The following is a 24,354-nucleotide window of genomic DNA, read 5'->3' as shown; positions in this document are numbered from 1 at the left end:
AAGACAGGTTTTCCATTCCTCGGATCATCCTAGTAGCTCTTCTCTGTACCTGTTCCAGTTTGAATTCATCCTTCTTAAACATGGGAGACCAGAACTGCATACAGTATTCCAGATGAGGTCTCACCAGTGCCTTGTATAATGGTACTAACACTTCCTTATCTCTACTGGAAATACCTCGCCTGATGCATCCCAAGACCACATTAGCTTTTTTCACGGCCATATCACATTGGCAGCTCATAGTCGTCCTGTGGTCAATTATAACGCAGAATACAAAGTGTAAAGTGCTCACTTTATATTTTTTATTACAAATATTTGCACTGTAAACCAAAACAAATAGTATTTTTCAATTCACCTAATACAAGTACTGAGTGCAATCTCTTTATAATAAAAGTTGAACTTACAAATGTAGAATTATGTACCAAAAAAAACCCTGCATTAAAAAATAAAACAATGTAAAACTTCAGAGCCAACAAGGCTGTGACGTTGCACTCCATATTCTTTATCAAAATATGCTTATGTTATGAATATGATATAACTGAGATGTACTTTATGCTAGATGGGTCTTGTAAGGTATCATCGGAAAGGTTATAATTTACTGAATGTGTTTGTCCAATTTGTATGCCTGTATCATTTCTGTATCTGAAGTTAGGAATATTGACTATGTATCTGTATATCAACTATGCTACTTTGGGTGACACCCACTGCTAACACTTCAGGTACAGCAATGGAAAAGCCAGACAGGGCTGATGGCCCGTCAGCGTGGACAGTGGACTGTGAAAAGGCTTGGCCTTCCTGTGGACGCTCCGTACCGCCACTGACTCATGGACGCTGTGACACTACAGAGTCAGGTGACCTGGTCACCTGATACTAAACTCCATCTTGGACTGCTGAACGTTTCCACTGGGAGGTGGAGGAATCAAAGGATTCCTGCCTTATGGAAATCCTATATAAGGTTGGGGAGGAAAACAATCAAGGTCTTCAGTTCAGTTCCGGCTCCCTGCCCAAAGAGATACTTGAAAATGGCTGGAAACAAAAGGACTGGAATGAGGGGTGTGTGTGTGTGTGTGTGTGTATGTATGTATGTATGTATAGAACTGCTTGACCCAGGCTGGAAAGATACGTAGCCTGTGAAGGAATCTACCTAAGACAATATCTAGGATGAGGAATTACTATTTGTAACCAGTTTCTTTAGTGCATCAAGCTTAGTTTGTGTGTTTGGTAATCTGCTTTGTTCTGTTTGCTATCTCTTTACCACTTAAAATTCACCTATTGTAGTTAATAAACTTATTTCTTGTTTATAATATAACCCAGTTTATGTAATTTCTGACGGGGTGGGGAGAAGCAGTTGTGCATATCTCCCTCCACATTGAGGGAGAGGGCGAATTTCGTAAAACCTTTGGGTTTGTACCCCATTAAGGGAGTGGGCGCCAGAGTGCTGGGGCAAGTCCCTAAGGCTGAATCTTTCTAGAGCAGATCTCTGTCTCTCTGTGCAGCTGGGTGTGGCCCTGCCTGTGTGCTTGGCTGGAAGAGGTTTGTGAGCCTAGCCCAGCAAGACCAGGTAAAGGGGACCCAGGCTGGCAGAATAGGCTGACTCAGTGGCATCCCAACACATCTGGTGGCATGCGGGGGGGGCAAACTGTCACAAAGTCCACTCAGTCCTATTTCTTGTTCAGCCAATCGCTCAGACAAACAAGTTTGTTTACATTTGCAGGAGATAATGCTGCCTGCTTCTTGTTCACAGTGTCACCTGAAAGTGAGAACAGGTGTTCTCATGGCCCTGTTGTAGCTGGTGTCACAAGATGTTTACATGCCAGATGGGCTAAAGATTCATATGTGCCTTCATGCTTCAGTCACAATTCCAGAGGACATGGGTCCATGCTGATGACAGGTTCTGCTCGATAACAATCAAAAGCAGTGCGGACTGATGCATGTTCATTTTCATCATCTGAGTCAGATGCCGCCAGCAGCAGGTTGATTTTCTTTTTTAGTGGTTCGGGTTCTATAGTTTCCGCATTGGAGTGTTGCTCTTCTAAGACTTCTGAAAGCATACTCCACACCTCGTCCCTCTCAGATATCGAAAGACACTTCAGATTCTTAAACCTGGGGTTGAGTGCTGTATCTATATTTAGAAATCTCACATTGGTACCTTCTTTGCGTTTTGTCAAATCTGCAGCGAAAGTGTTCTTAAAATGAACATGTGCTGAGTCAGAATCTGAAACTACTGTAACATGAAATATATGGCAGAATTGGGGTAAAATAGAGCTGGAGACATACAATTCTTCCCCAAAGAGTTCAGTCACAAATTTAATTAATGCATTATTTTTTTAATGACCGTCATCAGCATGGAAGTATGTCCTCTGGAATGGTGACAGAAGCATGAAGGGGCCTATGAACGTTTTGCATATCTGGCATGTAAATACCTTGTAATGCCAGCTACAAAAGTCCCATGAGAATGCCTGTTCTCACTTTCTGGTGAAAATGTAAATAAGAAGTGGGCAGCATTATCTCCTGTAAATGTAATCAAACTTGTTTGTCTTAACGATTGGCTAAATGAGAAGTAGGACTCAGTGGATTTGTAGGCTCTAAAGTTTTACATTGTTTTGTTTTTGAGTGCAGTTATGTAACCAAAAAACCCCTTCATTTGTAAGTTGCACTTTCATGATAAAGAGATTGCACTGCGGTACTTGTATGAGGTGAATTGAAAAATATGGTTTCTTTTATTATTTTTACAGTGCAAATATTTGTAAACAAAAATAATATAAAGTGAGCAGTGTACACTTTGTATTCTGTGTTGTAATTGAAGTCAATATATTTGAAAATGTAGAAAAACATCCAAAAATTTAATAAATTTCAGTTGGTATTCTATTGTTTAACAATGCAATTAAAACTGTGATTAATCACGATTAATTTTTTAAATCACGATTTATTTTTTCAGTTAATCGCGTGAGTTAACTGCGATTAATTGACGGCCCTAATTTATATCTTTGCAGACAGCTTTCCTTTTACAAAAAAAAAAGAAAAAAAAAGTATATATATAACACACTAGAAAAAGGACAGGGGTAGGCAAATTACCCCAGAGGAATGGGGTTTGATCTGCAAAAGAGGATCAGCATCCTCAGTCTGAAGCACAATGAAAGAAATTTCCTTTGAATTACTGTTTCAGTGTTATCTCACACCAGTCAGATAAAAAATATAGAGAGATTGGGATAAAGTTGGATAAATTATGGTGAAAGAGGAGATTTTATGTATATATTGTGGACATGTCCAGTCATTAGAGAATATTGGAACGCAATCTGTAAGCAAATATCACATATTGTTGGATATTTATTACCAAATGATACTTTGGTAGTCCTCCTGGAGATTCTTGCGGAAATTATCACACTGAAGGAAATGAAGAATTAATCTCTCATCTGCTAGTAGCTGCTTGGCTACTGATAGCCTCTCCTTGGAAAAAACAAAAATAGTCCAACCATAGAGGAATGGTTCAAAAAATATGAGAGGTGGTTGTTATGAAAAATTAACACCAATTATGTACCCAGCAAAATAGAGAACAAATAGATACTTAGATATTTGTATACCTTTTTATTCAGGTACATTTATTCAGCTGCATAACACCCCCTGTAACTTTTTTCAAATATTAGGATTTGGTAGACATGCCTGGTCTGTTAAATATGTGTCATCAGAGATTTCACTCAATTTAATAGTCATTAGGAACAGCATGTCATAGGTGTTGTAATGATACTCTGTAATATGGTAACACCCTGTTAAATAGAGATATCTGATAACTACATTCCTGTATAATATATCTTTAAACAAAAGCTCACTATTGTAATGATTATTGTATTGTTTCTGATATTTACATGGAAAGACTTGCAAACCTGTTAATATTTCCTAAATAAATAGTTTAGGTTTGTTTGACCTTTTTTTTTTTTAAACATTAGAAAGTCTTTATGCTTTAATTCCCTAAAGGTTTCAAAAGTGCCTAAATTCCAATAAAAATCAATTACATGCTCTGGAAAATTTTTATCCACATTCTCTATTAACTCACACCAAGAAAATCCCACCACACCGAGATTATTATCCTGCAATTTGATCTGTATTTGAGAAGCTGCATTGAGATCAGTGTAACTCCATGCATGTTTAACGGTCTGCCAGTGCAGATCAGATTGCAGGTTAGGTATCTAGATTATTAAAATATATATTTAAAATGGTACAGTTTACAATTAAAATTTTAACAATAGCCTCTAATACAGTGAAATATTGTACATTATCCTTTTAAAGGTTTTAGAGTAACAGCCGTGTTAGTCTGTATTCGCAAAAAGAAAAGGAGTACTTGTGTCACCTTAGAGATTAACCAATTTATTTGAGCATAAGCTTTCGTGAGCTACAGCTCACTTCATCGGATGCATACTGTGGAAAGTATAGAAGATCTTTTATACACACAAAGCATGAAAAAATGGGTGTTTACCACTACAAAAGGTTTTCTCTCCCCCCACCCCATTCTCCTGCTGGTAATAGCTTATCTAAAGTGATCACTTTCCTTACAATGTGTATGATAATCAAGTTGGGCCATTTCCAGCACAAATCCAGGTTTTCTCTCCCCCCACCCCCACAAACCCACTCTCCTGTTGATAATAGCTTACTGTCACCTACTACAGGACAGGCCTAACAAAGAAAATAACAGAACGCCACTAGCCGTCACCTTCAGCCTCCAACGCATTATTAAGGATCTACTACCTATCCTGTCACCTACTACAGGACAGGCCTAACAAAGAAAATAACAGAACGCCACTAGCCGTCACCTTCAGCCCCCAACTAAAACCCCTCCAATGCATTATTAAGGATCTACAACCTCTCCTGAAGGATGACCCAACACTCTCACAAATCTTGGGAGACAGGTCAGTCCTTGCCTACAGACAGCCCCCCAACCTGAAGCAAATACTCACCAGCAACCACATACCACACAACAGAACCACTAACCCAGGAACGTATCCTTGCAACAAAGCCCGATGCCAACTGTGTCCACATATCTATTCAGGAGACACCATCACAGGGCCTAATAACATCAGCCACACTATCAGAGGCTCGTTCACCTGCACATCCACCAATGTGATCTATGCCATCATGTGCCAGCAATGCCCCTCTGCCATGTACATTGGTCAAACTGGACAGTCTCTACGTAAAAGAATAAATGGACACAAATCAGATGTCAAGAATTATAACATTCATAAACCAGTTGGAGAACACTTCAATCTCTCTGGTCACGCGATTACAGACATGAAAGTTGTGATATTACAACAAAAAAACTTCAAAACCAGACTCCAGCGAGAGACTGTTGAATTGGAATTCATTTGTAAATTGGATACAATTAACTTAGGCTTGAATAGAGACTGGGAGTGGCTAAGTCATTATGCAAGGTAACCTATTTCCCCTTGTTTTTTCCTACGCCCCCCCGCCCTCCTCAGACGTTCTTGTTAAACCCTGGATTTGTGCTGGAAATGGCCCACCTTGATTATCATACACATTGTAAGGAGAGTGATCACTTTAGATAAGCTATTACCAGCAGGAGAGTGGGATGGGGGGAGAGAAAACCTTTTGTAGTGGTAAACACCCATTTTTTCATGCTTTGTGTGTATAAAAGATCTTCTATACTTTCCACAGTATGCATCCGATGAAGTGAGCTGTAGCTCACGAAAGCTTATGCTCAAATAAATTGGTTAGTTTCTAAGGTGCCACAAGTACTCCTTTTCTTTATCCTTTTAAACCTCACCATGAATAATTAATGGGTGTTATTGTTATAGTAAATATGATATATTTAAATGTCACATTACTATTTCCCTAATGTGTTTTCTTTCTTTCTTTCGTTAGTCTTAGTAAACAACTTTCTGAGTATGCCAACCGGAAAAATGTAGAAAAACCTTCTCCAAACAATACAAAAGGCATGTTGGTGTTTAGCAGTCCAGACAGGGTTGGAGATGTTGGTTTTGCTTTGGGTGCACCTGCTACAGATAAAGAAGGTAGGATTGTTAAAAAAATTCAATTAAATGAAGAGTCAATAACTATTTTACTCACACATGCCTTGTTAAAACTGTTTTTAATCATCCAGCGAAGGAAAGAGAGTGACCAACCTAGGAAGTTTTGTACTTCTCTCGTTAGTTGGCTATGGATCTCAGCAGATTCTTGTTGCATCTCCTGTGGCTGGTTGTGATCTGTCTTGCCAAAGGATTCCAGCCTCCTCCCACCAGATCTCACTAGGATATATACCAAAAAATACTGCTGTTTTAAAAAAAAAAAAAAAAATGCGAACTGAAATATTATATTTGTTCAGGCAAGTAATTTTTCCTGCTGCCTATTCACTTCTGATGTGGTGAATCCGCTTACAGGAAACTGCAGATTAATCCATACTTTAAGTCAAGCGATTTCTTCTTTCTGCAGTAAGGAAGTGATCAATAAATTCAGTATTAGAACACATGGCTCTATATTTGGCTTCCACTGAATTTGTGTGCGCGTATATATGTGCAACCTTAAGTAGGCTGTTTAAAATAGAAAGAGTGGGTTAACTTTTATTTGTCACCTTCAGTCACAGTTTTCTGTTTCTGTCATAACTAAGCTGTTGTGAGGTTTTTTATGATATTACAAAGTATTGTGGCTTTGTGTAAACAAACTCATAAACAGCAAAAATACATTTTCTGTGTATACATTATGTCCTTTAAAATAATTAGGTACACTGTTGGATAGAGCTTTGGTTTGGTTTTGATTCTTACATATCATTTTGTAAACTAATGTTTAATTTAGTCAAGTAATGCACTGAGTAGAAACACAAATTATGAATAGTTACATGATCAGGAAATTATATTAAATATCTTTATATGGCAAAAGAATTTATTAAGGTATTTACAAAATCTAATCTACAACTACAAGCCTCTCACGCACTAAAAATAGATTCCATAAACAAAACTTATTTTCCCACCTTGAAATCCCCCTTTTCCATGTAAAGTACAAGCAATATAAATCACTCAGGTTTATTATTTTAAATTAAGATTTCATATTGTTAATGATATTAATACATAATCTGTAAACATAATAATGTGGTGAGTGGACAGAGCTGATATCATTCAAATGCAGCAAATCACACAATTTTTGAAAATTTTGAGGAAGTGTGTGAGCAAAGTAAAACACAACAGGGTCACCCTGGCTCTCCTTTTTCCTTCCCAAAAGACTAAACCAAATTTAGGGCCAAATCCTGTTCCAGGCCTGCTCAGTGGCATAGAGCTGAACTCCTTGATCCTGCCTGATTCTGTATGTGGAGTGCTATGTGTGCTGGTATCTTGAAGAATTAAATCTTGTGTTTACGGGCTCCACACACAAATCAAATTGTAGCTCCCTCCCAAAAGACTGTGATGTGGCTCCTGACCTTGAGGGTTTGACGGCAAAAAGCAGGGCACATGCCTACTGATCCTGTAGTGACGGGTCTCATGGCTGACAGTCACACATGGAGTTTGTGAGGCTCAAAGAACAGTACCATCTTATAGTTCCAAAATGGAGCTACTGGCTGGGAGGAAAGGATGAACAATTGGGCCAAATAACACCTCCATCTCCTGGGCAATTATTGTCATCTATGGAACCACCTGGTATTGCTGTTACAGATAAACAGAACATGAGTGAAGACTTATCGAACTGTACATACCTGAATAAAAACATTACAGCTGAGAGAAAAAGGCTCAGGGAAGAATATACCATCCCCCCAATTTACTGAGCCCAGGTCTCAAAGGTTCTTTTTTCTTCTTTGGTTGTGATGGCACTTAAATAATCTCCCTGGACCACGTCTCTCCTAATGTTGCATCTCTGAAGTGATTAGTGCAGGTGTGTGGTGGCACTGACCTGTGGAGACGCAGAAGGGTTGTCTGGAGATGTGAAGTTTATTTGAGTTCTTGGGCTCCTGAGCAGCTCTGGCAATTGTGACTGGAAAACAGGCATGGATCCTGTTCTGCATACTCAGGATCATTCACACTGTTGCAAAGCCAGAATAATCAGGAATTGGGATCTAACATGCTTCCTATAAGAGATTGGAATTTGGCTTTTGAAGTCTTTTCAATGAAAATAAACGGAGGTAATGTCACCATTTGTCCTTAGTGGAGAATATGCTATTAGATCAGCAGTTTGTCATATTCTTGTATATGCGGGAAATCTCACGGTCCATTTTGGTCAATTTCACTGTCATAGGATTTAAAAAATCATAAATTTCATAATTTAAGCTCTTTCAATCTGAAATTTCAAGGTGTGGTAAGTGTAGAGGTCCTGACCCAAAAAGGAGTTGTGGAGGAGTTGCAAGGTTATTATAGTTGGGGTTGCAGTACTGCTTCCCTTACTTCTGCACTGGCGGTGGTGCTGCCTTCAGAGCTGGGCAGCTGGAAACCGATGGCTGCTGGCGGGTATCCCAGCTCTGAAGGTAGAGTTGCTGCCTGCAGCAGCAGTGCAGAGGTAAGAATGGCATGGTATGGTATTGCCACCCTTACTTCTGCGCTGCTGCCTGCAGAGCTGGGGCCTCAGTCAGCAGCCGCCACTCTCTGGCCACCCAGCTCTGAAGGCAGTGCAGAAGTAAGGGTGGCAATACTGCGACCTCCCTAAAATAACCTTGCGACCCTCCTGCAACTCCCTTTTGGATCTGGACTCCCAATTTGAGAAACAGTGGTTTTCCCCCATGAAATCTGTATAGTATTGGGAAAAAGCACACAAATGACCAGATTTCATGGGAGGAGACCAGATTTCACGGTTCGTGATGCGTTTTTCATGGCCATGAATTTGTTAGGGCCCTACTCATTAGCCATTCTGAGGCTGCTGTGTTTCAAGCACCAAGTCTTTATTGTAGTGAAGGGCTGTGGTTATCTCTTCCTTGTTTCTTCTTTCTTTGCCTTTCTCTGTTTGCAAACAGTTGTTAGTAATGAATAAAGAAAGTTTCTTTAAAGAAACACTTTGCAGGATTCCTTATCTCAAGGCTGATAGACCTCCCCTTTCTCTTAAGGTTTTTTTGGCCTTTGTAGGTTGGATCAGGAGCTAGGTCTTTACTAGCTGTTGAGCACCACCCTCTACCTACTTTAAATACTGTTCTAAAAACAGCCATGTAGGTCTTTTTGACCAAGGTTGTCAGAGGAGCTCCCCACAGGAGTTTGCTTCATCAGCTGTTGTTCTGTCTCTTTTCTGGATCCCAATGATGCCTCATTGTTGTATCCTTTCTTATCTACACCCTGCTTTCCAGCTGGGTCTGGTCAGGTGTCTAGGTGGTGTTTCAACACCTACTTTTTTTAAGTGCCTGCTTTATTGCATGGATGTCATTAGTCTTAAGACAAGGAGAGCTCTGAGCATACAATATACCTGAAAATCAACCATATGTATCTCAAGTTGGGCATTTAAGAACTGAAGTACCCCAAATTAGTGAACACTTAAAACAGTTTGGGCCTTAACTTTGTACATCATGGTCATTCTCATTTGTAAGGTAAGGGAAAATGATAATCAAAACACAAATTGGACAAAATGGTTTAAAAAAATTACATTTTTCCCCAACCAGCTCACACATTTTTAAACTTCTTTAAGGTCCAGAAACTGCACTATACTGGCAAGCCAGTACAAGTGGTTGTAGGATCAGAAAACTTCCTTTTTATTTTCCTGGACAGATGACCTTAATTAAAAGAAATAAAATGGAATGAGATTTTAATATTTCTCTTTAAGAGCTGTACTCTGTAAAATATGTGGAAAGTAGAGTGGCTGTAATTTAATTAAAAGATTTTGTGGGGGAAGAAAGCATATTAGGAATTAGAGAAAAATTTGATGAGGTTCAAAGACCAAAAAATGTCCCTGCATGCCACTTTATTTCCTTACATTTATTTATTTCCTTACATTCTTCTACCCTTTTGCCCTTCTTGTTGGAAAAGATGTTCAGAAAACTTGAAATTCTTTTTGCATTTTAGCATGTCTGTTTTAATGTTTTAAATTTTTATCAAAACAGTTCTTAAATGTACTGTTTTGATTCATCATTGCCAGATTCAGTAAAAACTCCATTTGGGCAGAAGAATATTTGATTAGAATACAAACCGTGTACAGGTCATGACAAATTTTGCTAATTTTTAATATCATTTTGTAATGTAAATTAAGCTAATGTTTTACAAATTGTGATTGATTAGGCACTACTTTATCTCAGAGCCAGTAAACATTATTTATTTTGTTTATTTTTGGGATCCTTAATGTGTACCAAATTCATGGCTGTGAAAAACGCATCACAACTGTGAAATCTGGTCTCCCCTGTGAAATCTAGTCTTTATTATACAGATTTAATGGGGAAGACCAGCGTTTCTCAAATTGGGGGTCCCAACCCAAAAGAGGGTCATGGGCGGTGTGGGTTGCAATGTTATTGTAGTGGGGATGCAGTATTGTCACCCTTCCTTCTGCACTGCCTTCAGAGCTGGGAGGCCAGAGAGTGGCTGCTGGCCAGGCATCCAGCTCTGAGGGCTGCATGCTGCCAGCCGCAGCACAGAAGTAAAGAGTGGCAGGGTCATACCATGCCATCCTTTACTTCTGCGCTGCTGCCATCAGAGTTGGGTCAGCACTCCTACAGTTACAACACCGTGAAATTTCAGATTTAAATATCAGAAAACATGAAATTTATGATTTTTAAAATCCTATGACTGAAATTGACCAAAAGGGCTGTGTATTTGGTAGGGCCCTATTAATGTCTCTTATTTTTTCCTTATTTAACTGTTTAGTCTCTTTTAAAAAGTCTTTAAAAGACTGTCAAGTAGATTAGTCACAAGATAATTACCAGATTCTAAATTCAAAGTTCACTGCTCTGTCAAAGAAAAAATATAACTTTGAAAGGGCATCATGTTTATAGTGCTTGCCAAATAGCATGTTCATGTTCCCCTGCTATATCTGCAACTGCAGTTACAGTAATTGATGAAGTAACTAACCTTAGCCAGTTTTCCCTTTCCATGGGAAAACCCACTGCAGAGGCATGGGGAAGAAAGGCCTGTGAGGGAACCTGGTGGTGTTTCTTCTGAATTTCATCTGCCCGCACCTCCCCACTCATGAGACGTTCAGTCCCTGGTTTCCCCTCAGGTTTGCGTAGACCTTGGGGTTGTAGCAAAGTCATAGGGTCTTTTGTGTGGAAGTGCAGAGCCCCTGCATTGGCTCTGGGATAGCTGCCTCATTCTGATTTCTGCTTATGGCTACCTCTGGAGTTTTTTCCACAGCATGGAGCATTCTCAGAAAACTAATATAGCTCCAGTATGAATTACTTTTTTCAGAGTATTTCCCGTGAAATTGGAGGTCAATGTGTGTCCTGCCCCTGTCCCCACCACACCTCTCCACACACTGTTCACTCTTCCCACTTGTGGGTCTGGAGTAGGAGGAATTCTCTCACCATTTTCACATGGGTCATGGACCAATATATGTAAAGAGGATCCCCTCCAGGCCCAGATTTAGGACAATAGGTAGGTCTTTTTATTATTTCAGGTGTGCACAAATAAGAGACGCTAGTTTAAGGTTGGCTGCCTTAAAGCTACAACTTTATTAGCAAGTATTAGAAACATACTTAACCATGCCTATGGTGAAATGGTCTCAAACCACGTCACAACTGGAGAATGTGCCCTGATCCAAAGTGCAGGAGACCTGTGCATGGGATCCCCAGTGCAAAGGTCTCCTGCACTAGCTCTGGACTATGGAGCTCACATATTTAGCTTGCTGGCACAGATACATCAGCAGCTTTGGAGCACAGTATTTGTGAAGGGAATTTAGGCCCTCCAGCAGGCAAACTTTATTGTACTGCACTGATGGTTTCCCTGCATTCCATGTATATGGTGAAAATAAACATACCTGCAGTACAAGGAATGGGTGCTTATAGAAACATAATAAAATAATTTGTGACAGACTAGAATCACATGAGTTCAGGGAGGCAGGGATTAGAGATTGCCAGTAGTAAAGTACAGATCCTGATAGAGAAATGTTTTTGTTTTAATATTGAATTGAGGGTATTTCAGATTATGGAGAATAAGATGAAAATTAAACTTATTGGCACGGTATTAAGAGTCTATACAAGTAGCATTTCTTGTTTGCTTTCAGCACTATCATAATTGCTCAATGGATTAATAACAGTCAGTAGTTGTGTATTTCTTTGTTTCATCTTCATATATGCATGTTTCTGCTTTACAACTTTATTTTCTGATTTCATTGTTTCATCTGTCCTTTCCATGCCTTTCCCTAAATGGAAATAGAAATGCAACAGTCTCCCAGCCAGACATCAAGAACAAGAGATTCAGGGAAAGGTATTCCATACAATAAGACTTCCAATGTGAAAATACCAAATTCAAGTGTTTATACATATTTGATGGTTATTATTTTTGTGTGAATTCAAAAGTCCTTTAATGGCTTGATTTTACTTTTTAAATTGTTTTTTGTGGTGGTGATGTTATAGCTTTTGTTGTTTTGCAAATATTTAAGAACTAATTAGTCAGTCCTGGCATTCGTCATGTAAGAGTGCAGAATGTTGTGTGTTAATGTGTGTTGTAGCGTGACATTAAGTAATAGTGTGTTCTTATTTACATCTATTAATTTAATATTACTACAAACTTGAGATGGGCCTGAGCCAAAACAGTGGATATGAGCAACCCTCAAATACAGTTTGGATTTAGATCAAACACTTTATGGCTGGTCCAAACCAAATGCAAGGGTGTCTGAAACACCCAAAACTTGCAGCATGAATTTGTCTCTTATCTTCTAAAGAAAAGTATTGTTGTAAAATATGTAACAATTATAGGTAACCATCAAGAATTGAGAACATTGTCAATTTAAATAAATGGACTGCAACAATAATAATAGACTCCCAACAGAAGTGGAACCCATTAGTCAAGACTTTCTACTTTATAGCTGCCCCTTCTCCTTCAATAAAGAGACAAATTGGTTAAAAATACATAATTTATGGGAATTCCTGCAAAATCAGGGTTTTTTGTTTGTGTGTACTGTAATCTTTTGGAAAAAACGATCAAAAATTAAATTTTCTCTGTCATTTTAAAAAAATATTTTGTTTTTGAAGTCAACTTTTGTAAGTAAAACTTCTGATTTTTTTAAAGGCATAATGTGACTAAAAGACTGATCAAGATTGCAGTGCAAAAAAGAAACATTTTTAAGAACAACCAACAAACTACATTATAGGTTTCAGGGTGTTAGTCTGTATCTGCAAAAAAAACCCAAAAAACAGGAGTACTTGTGGCACCTTAGAGACTAACACATTTATTAGAGCATAAGCTTTTGTGGGCTACGGCCCACTTCATCGGCTGCATTGAATGGAACATATAGTAAGAAGATATATATATATATACACATACAGAGAAGGTGGAAGTTGCCATACAAACTGTAAGAGGCTAATTAAGATGAGCTATTATCAGCAGGAGAAAAAAACTTTTGTAGTGATAATCAAGATGGCCGATTTAGACAGTTGACAAGAAGGTGTGAGGATACTTAACATGGGGAAATAGATTCAATATGTGTAATGACCCAGCCACTCCCAGTGTCTATTCAAACCCAAGTTCATGGTATCTAGTTTGCATATTAATTCAAGCTCAGCAGTTTCTCGTTGAGTCTGTTTTTGAAGCTTTTCTATTGCAGAATTGCCACCCTTAAATCTTTTACTGAGTGGCCAGAGAGGTTGAAGTGTTCTCCTACTGGTTTTTGAATGTTATCATTCCTGATGTCAGATTTGTGTCCATTTATTCTTTTGCATAGAGACTGTCCAGTTTGGCCAATGTACATGGCAGAGGGGCATTGCTGGCACATGATGGCATATATCACATTGGTAGATGTGCAGGTGAACGAGTCCCTGATGGCGTGGCTAATGTGATTATGTCCTATGATGGTGTCACTTGAATAAATATGTGGACAGAGTTGGCATCGGGCTTTGTTGCAAGGATACGTTCCTGGGTTAGTGTTTTTGTTGTGTGGTGTGTGGTTGCTGGAGAGTATTTGCTTCAGGTTGGGGGGCTGTCTGTAAGCAATGATTGGCCTGTCTCCCAAGATCTGTGAGAGTGAGGGATCATTTTTCAGGATAGGTTGTAGATCTTTGATGATGCGTTGGAGAGGTTTTAGTTGGGGGCTGAAGGTGACAGCTTGTGGCGTTCTGTTATTTTCTTTGTTGGGTCTGTCCTGTAGTAGGTGACTTCTGGGTACTCTTCTGGCTCTGTCAATCTGTTTTTTCACTTCAGCAGGTGGGTATTGTAGTTTTAAGAATGATTGATAGAGATCTTGTAGGTATTTGTCTCTGTCTGAGGGATTGAAGCAAATATGGTTGTCTCTTAGAGCTTGGCTGTAGACAATGGATCGTGTGGTGTGTCCTGGATGGAAGCTGGAGGCATGTAGGTAAATATAGCGGTCAGTAGGTTTCCGGTATAGGGTGGTGTTTATGTGGCCATCGTTTATTAGCACAGTAGTGTCCAGGAAATGGACCGCTTGTGTGGATTGGTCTAGGCCGAGGTTGATGGTGGGATGGAAATTTTTGAAATCATGGTGGAATTCCTCAAGGGCTTCTTTTCCATGGGTCCAGATGATGAAGATGTCATCAATGTAGTGCAAGTAGACTAGGGGCATTAGGGGACGAGAGCTAAGGAAGCGTCGTTCTAAGTCATCCATAAAAATGTTGGCATACTGTGGGGCCATGCTGGTACCCATGGCAGTACAGCTGACTGGAAGGTATATATTTTCCCCAAATGTGAAATAGTTGTGGTTGAGTACAAAGTCACAAAGTTCAGCCACCAGCTTTGCCGTGGCATTACCGGGGATACTGTTCCTGATAGCTTGTAGTCCATCTTTGTGTGGAATGTTGGCGTAGAGGGCTTCTACATCCATAGTGGCCAGGATGGTGTTTTCTGGAAGATCACCAATGGATTGTAGTTTCCTCAGGAAGTCAGTGGTGTCTCGAAGATAGCTGGGAGTTCTGGTAGCATAGCGCCTGAGGAGAGAGTCCACTTAGCCAGACAATCCTGCTGTTAGGGTGCCAATGCCTGAGAGGATGGGGCATCCACGATTTCCAGGTTTATGGATCTTGGGTAGCAAATAGAATACCCCTGGTCAGGGTTCTAGGCATGTTTCTGCACAGATCTGTTTCTGTGCTTTTTCAGGGAGTTTCTTGAGCAGATGGTGTAGTTTCTTTTGGTAATCCTCAGTGGGATCAGAGGATAATGGTCTGTAGAATGTGGAGTTAGAGAGCTGCCTAGCAGCCTCTTGTTCATATTCCAACTTATTCATGATGATGACAGCACCTCCTTTGTCAGGCTTTTTGATTATGATGTCAGAGTTGTTCCTGAGGCTGTTGATGGCACTGTGTTCAGCACGACTGAGGTTATGGGGCAAGTGATGCTGCTTTTCCACAATTTCAGCCTGTGCATGTCGACGGAAGCAATCTGTGTAGAAGTCCAGAATGTTGTTTCGATCTTCAGGAGGAGTCCACGCAGAATCCTTCTTTTTGTAGTGTTGGTAGGAAGGATTCTGTGGGTTAGTATGTTGTTCAGAGGTGTGTTGGAAATATTCTTTGAGTCGGAGACGTTGAAAGTAGGATTCTAGGTCACCACAGAACTGTATCATGTTCGTGGGCCTTGAGGGACAAAAGGAGAGGGCCTGAGATAGGACAGACTCTTCTGCCGCGTTAAGAGTATAGTATTTTTATAATAAAAATATTTTTAAAATGGAAAAAAAAATTTGGGGAAATGATTGTTTTTGAGAGTTACTCTTTTGGAGAAAAGGTCAAAATTCATTAAAAATATTTGCACTTACCTCCATTCTTGCTAATCAGAATTTTTTCAGTGTTTCATCTATACCCAGAGTTGAAGTTACAACCATTCAGGCCTGTCTAGCAAAAATGACACAGTAGGTGCAAACAGTAAGGCAAAATATGAAAATTCTGCTCAGATTATGAAAAAATAATCATCAATGTACCAGCATTCTGGAGTTATGAAGAATATAATTACTGTCATAGTAAAACAAGTTTATTTGTATTTTGTTTGGTTGTTTGTAGAACAGAAGACATGTATGCCTTGAGATGAACTTGTCCTATGCTTAAGTAACTAACATGTTGCTGTTAATTTTCAGTTTCCTGACTTTATTATGTTTATATCAGTCTTTTGTTTAAGACTCTTAATTGCTCTTTGCTATTTGATTTCCATGTTAAGAAGTTTAAAAAAAAATTCTTCATGGAAAGTCACAAAAGGCATATTAATTTTGTCTTTTAAAATAAGAATTATACGAGTTAATGCACAATGATATCTCAAATATCAATTTTTCTGAACATAGAACAGTATTTATTTTCTGATCCTGGAAATTCCAGAGCTCTCTCAAATCTCATTAAAGTCAGTGGAGTTGGGGAATCTCAACCATTTTCATTCTAATTACAATGTCTTGGATATCACTCTATGGTAAAGTCCCAAATCCTGCACACATGTAACTATGTTCTTAGCTTTATGAACAGTGTGTAGTTCCATTTATTTCTATTCGACTACTTGCAATCTGTAAAGTTAAGCACCTCTAAAATCTTCAAAGAGTCATTGCTGACTAATCTATGGGCCCAATCTTTGGGTGTGCTAGAGCTGGCCTCGGAATAGCTGGGAATGGGGACGCATAAGTGGTTTTCCACCATCTTTTGGCCTCCCCAGTCCTGGGGGAAACATGGATCTAGTTTGGCCACTGATATATGTTACTGCCGTTCCACTAGCGAAGTGTGGTTCAGTGCAACATGCTCTACTCACATCCTTTCTGTCCCTGTAATGCTCCTTACTCAGAGGGGTCAAGAGTGGGTGATGTAGAGCAGGCCCAATCAGCTTTACACCACCTGGCAATTTCCCTATACAAGGGTACTGCTCTCCATTCCCTATGCATTACCAGAGTAATGCAGAGAAGAGAGTGGTGCTGCGGACATAGTCCAACATATGTCAATGTATAGCCCATACTGTAAATATAAAAAAGACTAAGTTTCTGTTCATATGAATTGCCCACAATTCCAAATTTTATAATCTTAGCAGTTTTACTTCCCTTTCACCACATCATGCCCACCAAAAATGATTAACTATGTTCCAATTGTTTGGAACTTAGTTTCATTTTTAAATTGTATGTCATATTTTGAACATAAGTACAAAAGTGCTTACCAAACTGAAGATCTTATTTGTTTCATCCTTTGAACATACAGATTTTTTCAACTGATAATAGAAAATGTATTTACATTCATACTACCCTTGATTAAGATGTCTATACTAAGTTTCAGCCTTGAATTACTTATAGGTTTGCTCATACTAAATATTTTTACTTACCTTTGGCAGTTTCCAAGTCTTTTGCTTTTAATGCTAAAATTATTAATTTATTTTTTATTTTAATCAATATTTGAACAGTTATAGATGACCTTTCCCAAGGAGATTCAGTAAGGTAAGATTTAAAAAAAAAAAACATATTTTAGCAAATCCTAGAGAGAGAGCGCACCACTTATTATTGTCTTATGTTTTTGTTATTTAAGAAGCTCTAAAAAAGATGAAGGGGATGACAGCTGGCTTACATCAGAGGAGGAAGAACTAGATTTTACGCCTAAGGTATCATACTCTTATGGAAAAATATTTCCTAGATATAAGAGGAAGCATATATCCTTTTTTTTTTTTTTAACATTTGGGAGATTTTAGCAAAGTTTTTTTTTTTTGCTGTGATTGAGAGACTTTACTTCTAGTCAGTCATAGTGCAAGTTTTCCCAAAATACAAATGCAGCTGACCTGATCTTCACCCTTTCTGTTCCCACTTTGAGCCCCTTCTAAAAAGACTTTTAGTTGTGGCAGAGTGTATGAAGATTTTATGATTTGGATAAATATTCAGTAGATGATGAGATAAAGACCACCTCATATATTGTACTTATTTCTGCTCATTTAAACCAGGGTTTCAAGAGAATAAAGGTAGTTCTTTAAACCCTACAATTACCTCTACTCCCTTCCAGAATTAAGAATTTGATCTTGAACTGTAGTACTTTTATGACAGGGTAACAGTGCATTAAAATGAAATTATTTATTTGCCTGTTGTTCTTTTCATCAGACATTTCTTATATACAGTTCCACTTAAATGCTTCACCATGTTGACTGGTTCCCATTTCCTCAGCAACAAATTAATTGTTCCTCAAGTGGGCTCTGTCGATTACTCACTGAAGTGGTTCTACCTTCTACTTTGTTGTTATATTGCTCATGCTAACCTCGGGGTACTTAAATGCCCTCTTTCCTGGTGCTCTGATCATGTTCTTCCACCCCACTCCTAAAATATTTTTACTGGCTTTCTGATGATTTATCAGCTTCAAACTCCATTACTTCAACTTTAAGCATTTACACAGATCGCCTTGCTTGCTTTCAGCTCTCATTTCCTCTATAGTCCCACTCTTCGCCTTACTCTCTGCACACTCTTGCTGCTTCCATATTGTCTTTGTTTCTCCCTCTGTGACTCCCACTGTTTCTCTCATTGTCTCCCAACTTGGAATAGCCTCTTTTCTATGTAGCTAGCTATTTTCAAATCTCATTCAAACTTCCAGTCCCTTCTGAAATCTAATTTCTTCTGGTTAGCCTCTAATTTATAATCTTCAGATTGGTTTTGTCTATTACAGGGGTGGGAAAACTATGGCCTACAGGCCAAAATGTTTTAATCTGGCCCTTAAGGTCCAGCCAGAGAGTGGGGTCTGGGGCTTGCCCCACTCTGGCACTCCAGCCAGGGAGCGGGGTTGGGGGTTGGCTCTGCGCGGCTCTGAGAAGCAGCGGCAACGCAGCATGTCTCCCCTCCGGCTCCTACACGTAGGGGCAGTCAGGGAGGTCAGCGCACTGCCAAGGCCCCAAGTGCCACCCCCGCAGCTCCCATTGGCCGGGAACCACAGCCAATGGGAGCTGCAGGGGAGGCACCTGCAGACGGGTCAGTGCGCAGAGCCCCTGGCCACGCCTCCGCGTAGGAGCCAGAGGAGGGACATGCCACTGCTTCTGGGAGCTACTTGAGGTAAGTGCCGCCTGGAGACTGCGCCCCGACCTCCTCCCCCTGCCCCAGGCCTGATTCCCCTCCCACCTTCCAAACCCCTCAGTCCCAGGCCAGAGCACACTCCTGCACCCCAAACCTCTCATCCCCAGCCTCCTCCCCCATATCCTAGCCCCCTACCCCAGCCCGGAGCCCCCTCCCACACCTGAACTCTTCATTTCTGGCCCCAGTGTGGAGCCCTCACCACCTCCCGTACCCCAACCCCAATTTTGTGAGCATTCATGGCCCGCCATACAATTTCCATATCCAGATATGGCCCTCAGGCCAAAAAGTTTGCCCACCCCGGTCTATTACCACACACATACTTGGTGATTTTGTTTTTAAAAGGGAGAAAATATGAAAGTGAAACAACTAGTTAGTTGTCTTTGAAGAATGTTACTCATTCATAAGCAGTATTCTTTCCCCCCTTGTTTCCTATCTCTCTTCCTTTTCCTCACCTCAGAGGTCTGCTGTCACTTTGTCACAAAGACTCCCTTGGGACTGCCACCTGATGTGCTGAGACTACCTCTAAGCCCATTCTCCCTGCCAGTTTGAGACTTCAGAACCCTGCCTTGTTGAGCCAGACACGCTAGCCTGCTACAAACACAGGTCTGAACCACGTCCCCCAAAGCCGCAGACTTAACTGAGAACGGCTTAGCAAATGCTCCTGTCTCTAGCACCCAGACACCCAGCTCCCAATGGGATCCAAACCCCAAAGAAATCCGTTTTACTCTGTATAAAGCTTATACAGGGTAAACTCATAAATTGTCCTCCCTCTATCACACTGATAAAGAGATATGCACAGCTGTTTGCTCCCCCAGGTATTGATTACTTACTCTGGGTTAATTAATAAGCAAAAGTGGTTTTATTAAATATAAAAGTAGGATTTAAGTGGTTCCAAGTAATAACAGATAGAACAAAGTAAGTTACCATGCAAAATAAAACAAAAACACACAAGTCTAAGACTAATACAGAAGGAAACTGAATGCAGGTAAATCTCACCCTCAGAGATGTTCCAATAAGCTTCTTTCACAGACTGGACTCCTTCCTAGTCTGGGTCCAGCAATCACTCACACCCTGTAGTTGTCCTTTGTTCCAGTTTCTTTCAGGCATCAATTTGGGGTGGAGAGGCCATCTCTTAAGCCAGCTGAAGACAAAATAGAGGGATTTTCAGGGCCTTTTATATTCTCTCTCTTGTGGGTGGAAACCCCTTTGTTCTTCTGTGCAAAATCACAGCAACAAGATGGAGTTTGTCGCCACCTGGGCAAGTCACATGTCTATGAGTGATTCAGTTTTTTGTAGGCTGACACCATTGTTTACATGTTAGTTTGAACATTCCCAGGAAAGCTCAGATGTGGACTGGCATCTCCCAAAGTCCATTGTCAGTTAAGTGTTTTTTGATAGGACTATTCTCAGTAAGTGCCCATTCTCAAGAAGCTGACCAAATGCTTCACTGAGGCTACTTAGAATCAAAAAACATTGAGATAGAAGGACATAGCCAATATTCATAACATCAAATACAAAAATGATACACACATACAGAGAGCATAATTATAACCAGCAAACTACAACCTTTCCGTAGACACCCCATTTGACCTCCTCTGTACAAGACCTGGTGCCACCGTAGGATCCTGGTTGCAACAATGATCTATACGGTCACAGTTCATATCAGTAATGTCACACCTACATTCCCATTACTGTTGATACAAGAGTCTTTTTCTCTGCAGTTCTCACTATGTGGAACAATTTTCCCATATCCTTCAGCCTCATTAACAATCCATTTCATTTCATTCCCCTATATGCTATAAAAAAAAATTATAAATGCAGAGAAACTTTACTTAGTTTTAACTGAAAATATACTCTTCTGTTTTTTGATGAGCACTGAGATATTTGCCTAGGCTGAAATCATTCAGTCTAGGCAAAAATTCTGATTATAGCAGTCTAAAAATCTTTATTAATCTTATATGGATCATATAATCTATTTTCATGAGGCAAGAAAGCACTTCCAGAAATATCCAAACTTAGCAAAAATTGTGGTCTTAGAGAATTTAATTTTACAGTACATGTTAAACAAAAAGGAAATAGTTCTTCCATTGACCAAATCACATTTACACTGAGGTTTGGGTTGACTTACCAGTGGTGTTCAGGAGTGTGAATTTTACGTACCCAAAGTAGCTAGGTCGATCTACAGTTTAAGTGAAAACCAGGCATCATATTCCAATAAAGAAGGACTGGGAAAACTACACTAGGGATTTTGAACTATATTTAATATTCATTTTTATAACTCTTCTGTGTTATAGAAAATAGTTTATATTTGAACAAAACCTATTATCTGTCTCTTCCAATCTGGGATCCTTCTGTAAATTCAACATGCTGAATTTTTTGAGTCATATTTTTTTTTATGTCCAGTATCTGAAAGGTCATGAAGTTTGACTTAATTATTCATTTATAGAGTTAGGCAGGAGGAGAAGATGGACTATTATTCAAACACAGAGTCTTCAAAAAGAGAAAAGGGGATATTGGAAATGACTAACCAGTTTAAATCCATGAGATTTAAATATTCTCCCCTTCTATGTTCGCTGCGGTATGAAAGGCCCAGATTTGTAAAGGTATTTAGAGGTTGTGGCACTCAGCGTTGCATCACCTAAGTCTCATTTTCAAAAGTGATATAGACACTTAGAAGCCTAAATTCTGATGACTGTAAATTGGGTGTTGACATCTAAGTGCCTGAGTTTCTTCTGAAAATGAGACTGTGATGAGGTGTCCACCCCACAGTAGCCTATAATGGGGTTAATTGAGCCCTAGGGAGGCTGCACAGGAGGCAGCCAATTAAAGAGGGGCTCCAAGGAGCGGCCAATCAGGGCCAGGGAGGTCCATAAAAAAGGACTGCAGGGGAGAGCAGTTTCAATTGCTCCCTGGAGCTTGAGGAGGGGAGGACTGGTTGCCTTGCAGGCTGAAGACAGCTATCACTCTGGACAGAGCAGTGCTTTAGGCAGGGACCGGGAAAGCTTAAGATAGCTCCTGGTAGGCTGCAGGGATCTGCAGACTGAAGTCCTGAGGCAAGGGCAAAGAGGGTGCTGGGGCCTCAGAGAAGTGGCCCAGGGAAAGGAACGGAGGAGTTGGAGGGGACGCAGCAAGTGGCGGCTATTTACAGGGCTATTTACATTTAGATATGCTGGAGGCTAGGGATAGGATATAGAGAGACCTAGACAAATTAGAGGATTGGGCCAAAAGAAATCTGATGAGGTTCAACGAGGACAAGTGCAGAGTCCTGCACTTAGGATGGAAGAATCCCATGCACTGCTACAGACTAGGGACCAAATGGCTAGGGAGCAGTTCTGCAGAAAAGAACCTAGGGGTTACAGTGGACGAGAAGCTGGATATGAATCAACAGTGTACCGTTGTTGCCAAGAAGGCCAATGGCATTTTGGGCTGTATAAGTAGGGGCATTGCCAGCAGATCCAGGGACGTGATCGTTCCCCTCTATTCGACATCGGTGAGGCCTCATCTGGAGTACTGTGTCCAGTTTTGGGCCCCGCACTACAAGAAGGATGTGGAAAAATTGGAAAGCGTCCAGCGGAGGGCAACAAAAATGATTAGGGGACTGGAACACATGACTTATGAGGAGAGGCTGAGGGAACTGGGATTGTTTAGTCTGCGGAAGAGAAGAATGAGGGGGGATTTGATAGCTGCTTTCAACTACCTGAACGGGGGTTCCAAAGAGGATGGCTCTAGACTGTTCTCAGTGGTTGCAGATGACAGAACGAGGAGTAATGGTCTCAAGTTGCAGGTTGGATATTAGGAAAAACTTTTTCACTAGGAGGGTGGTGAAACACTGGAATGCGTTACCTAGGGAGGTGGTGGAATCTCCTTCCTTAGAAGTTTTTAAGGTCAGGCTTGAGAAAGCCCTGGCTGGGATGATTTAGTTGGAGATTGGTCCTGCTTTGAGCAGGGGGTTGGACTAGATGACCTCCTGAGGTCCCTTCCAACCCTGATATTCTATGATTCTATGACCCAGAATAGTGGGTGGGCCCAGGTCAAACCTCCCCCACCCCCCCGACCACCACCAATGAGGAATTGGCCAGACAATGGGCTGCAGTTGCCACTGATGGAAGTGGCTGGACAGTGCACTGCAGTTCCCCTGGAAGGGGGGAGAACAGAGCATGACACAGCCAGAGGGCTGTGCCATGAAGACAATGACATGGTTTGGGGAGTGACAAGGGTCCTGGAGGAGAAGTGACAGAGGTGAGACACCACCAGAAAAGGGTGCACTGGCTAGCAGAGCTAATCCCCAAGACAGCCAGCCGGAGGCACCACAATGGTGAGTCATACCCCATCACAGAGACTTAGGTTCCTACCTTAGGTATTACAATGTTGAGGGCAGCAGTGCCTAAATACCTTTAAAAATCTGGACCAAAGTGCTTTGAAATTGCAGGGGCGGGGAGAGTATATGTGCAGCAACGTTCTACCAAGTCTTTCTCTCCCTTAAAGTTATCACGCAATTTACCTCTTAAGTTGCTTGTTTACAGATTCAAAAAATCTTCATGAGCTTATATACCGTATGAAACAAATCAGCTACTTGTGAAGAAGCCACATACATTTTCCTTCTCCTCAGATCATATGCCTACTAGCAATTTCCTGAAACAAGAAGTTGTTCTTCGAGTATTTTTCTACATGGATCCTGCTCTAGGTGGGCATGCGCTGTGTGTGTGTGATGATCAGATTATTTTGGCCAGCAGTGTTCATTGGGGCTGCCCCTTCACCCTGCATGTGCTCGCACCAATCCACGTGAAGCGATAGTGGGTAAAGCAGGCCCAACCATCTCCTAGTTCCTCTTATCACCCATGGCAACGAGACTGAATTCAGCAGTGTTGGTCTGCCAAACCATAACTCCCTCAATGTTAGGATTAGTTTAGTACTTAACATTTTATTTGCCCATTGGGCCAAAAAATAAGTTAGAAACTATGAGGATACTTGGTACGAAAGCATTAATGTCATGGCCAAGACAAAGTCTCTAGACTTTAAGTCCTGCCCTCCTGCCCTTCTTGTGAGGTGGCCAATCCCAAATTGATGGCCATTCTAAATGACTTTTTGCCTTAGAGAAGGCCACCTACTTCACAAGTGCTCCATCTGTAGATCTTTCTCTGAATGGATGCAGAAAGCCTGAGATGCTGCCTGAAATTGATTATTCCAGTAGAAATTATGAAGAGAATCTCTGACTCAGAGAATTGTGAGTTGAAAAATGGTTTAATTGCTCTTAAACCACATTCAGCTAGTTCTCTGGTAAACTCAGACACTATCCCTAGC

General features: G+C 40.5%; 1 protein-coding gene across 10 annotated transcripts in view; it reads left to right on the top strand.

The window, feature by feature from the left end:
• ANKRD26 (ankyrin repeat domain 26) overlaps window positions 1–24,354 on the top strand; it is a 188,380-nt gene that overhangs the window by 23,453 nt on the left and 140,573 nt on the right. For 5 of the 10 annotated variants that reach the window (XM_043549994.1, XM_037888923.2, XM_043550025.1 and 2 more), the window contains exons 6-9: window positions 5,869–6,017; window positions 12,264–12,314; window positions 17,415–17,448; window positions 17,537–17,609. In XM_043549994.1, coding sequence (XP_043405929.1) covers window positions 5,869–6,017; window positions 12,264–12,314; window positions 17,415–17,448; window positions 17,537–17,609 — 307 coding nt within the window. The remainder of the gene's footprint in view (window positions 1–5,868; window positions 6,018–12,263; window positions 12,315–17,414; window positions 17,449–17,536; window positions 17,610–24,354) is intronic. The other 5 variants (XM_043550006.1, XM_043550032.1, XM_043550035.1 and 2 more) reach the window with 1 other exon arrangement.

Source organism: Chelonia mydas, chromosome 1 (genome assembly GCF_015237465.2).
Source record: "Chelonia mydas isolate rCheMyd1 chromosome 1, rCheMyd1.pri.v2, whole genome shotgun sequence".
Classification (NCBI taxonomy): Eukaryota; Metazoa; Chordata; order Testudines; family Cheloniidae; genus Chelonia; species Chelonia mydas.
This window is presented reverse-complemented; position numbering and strand designations above follow the sequence as displayed.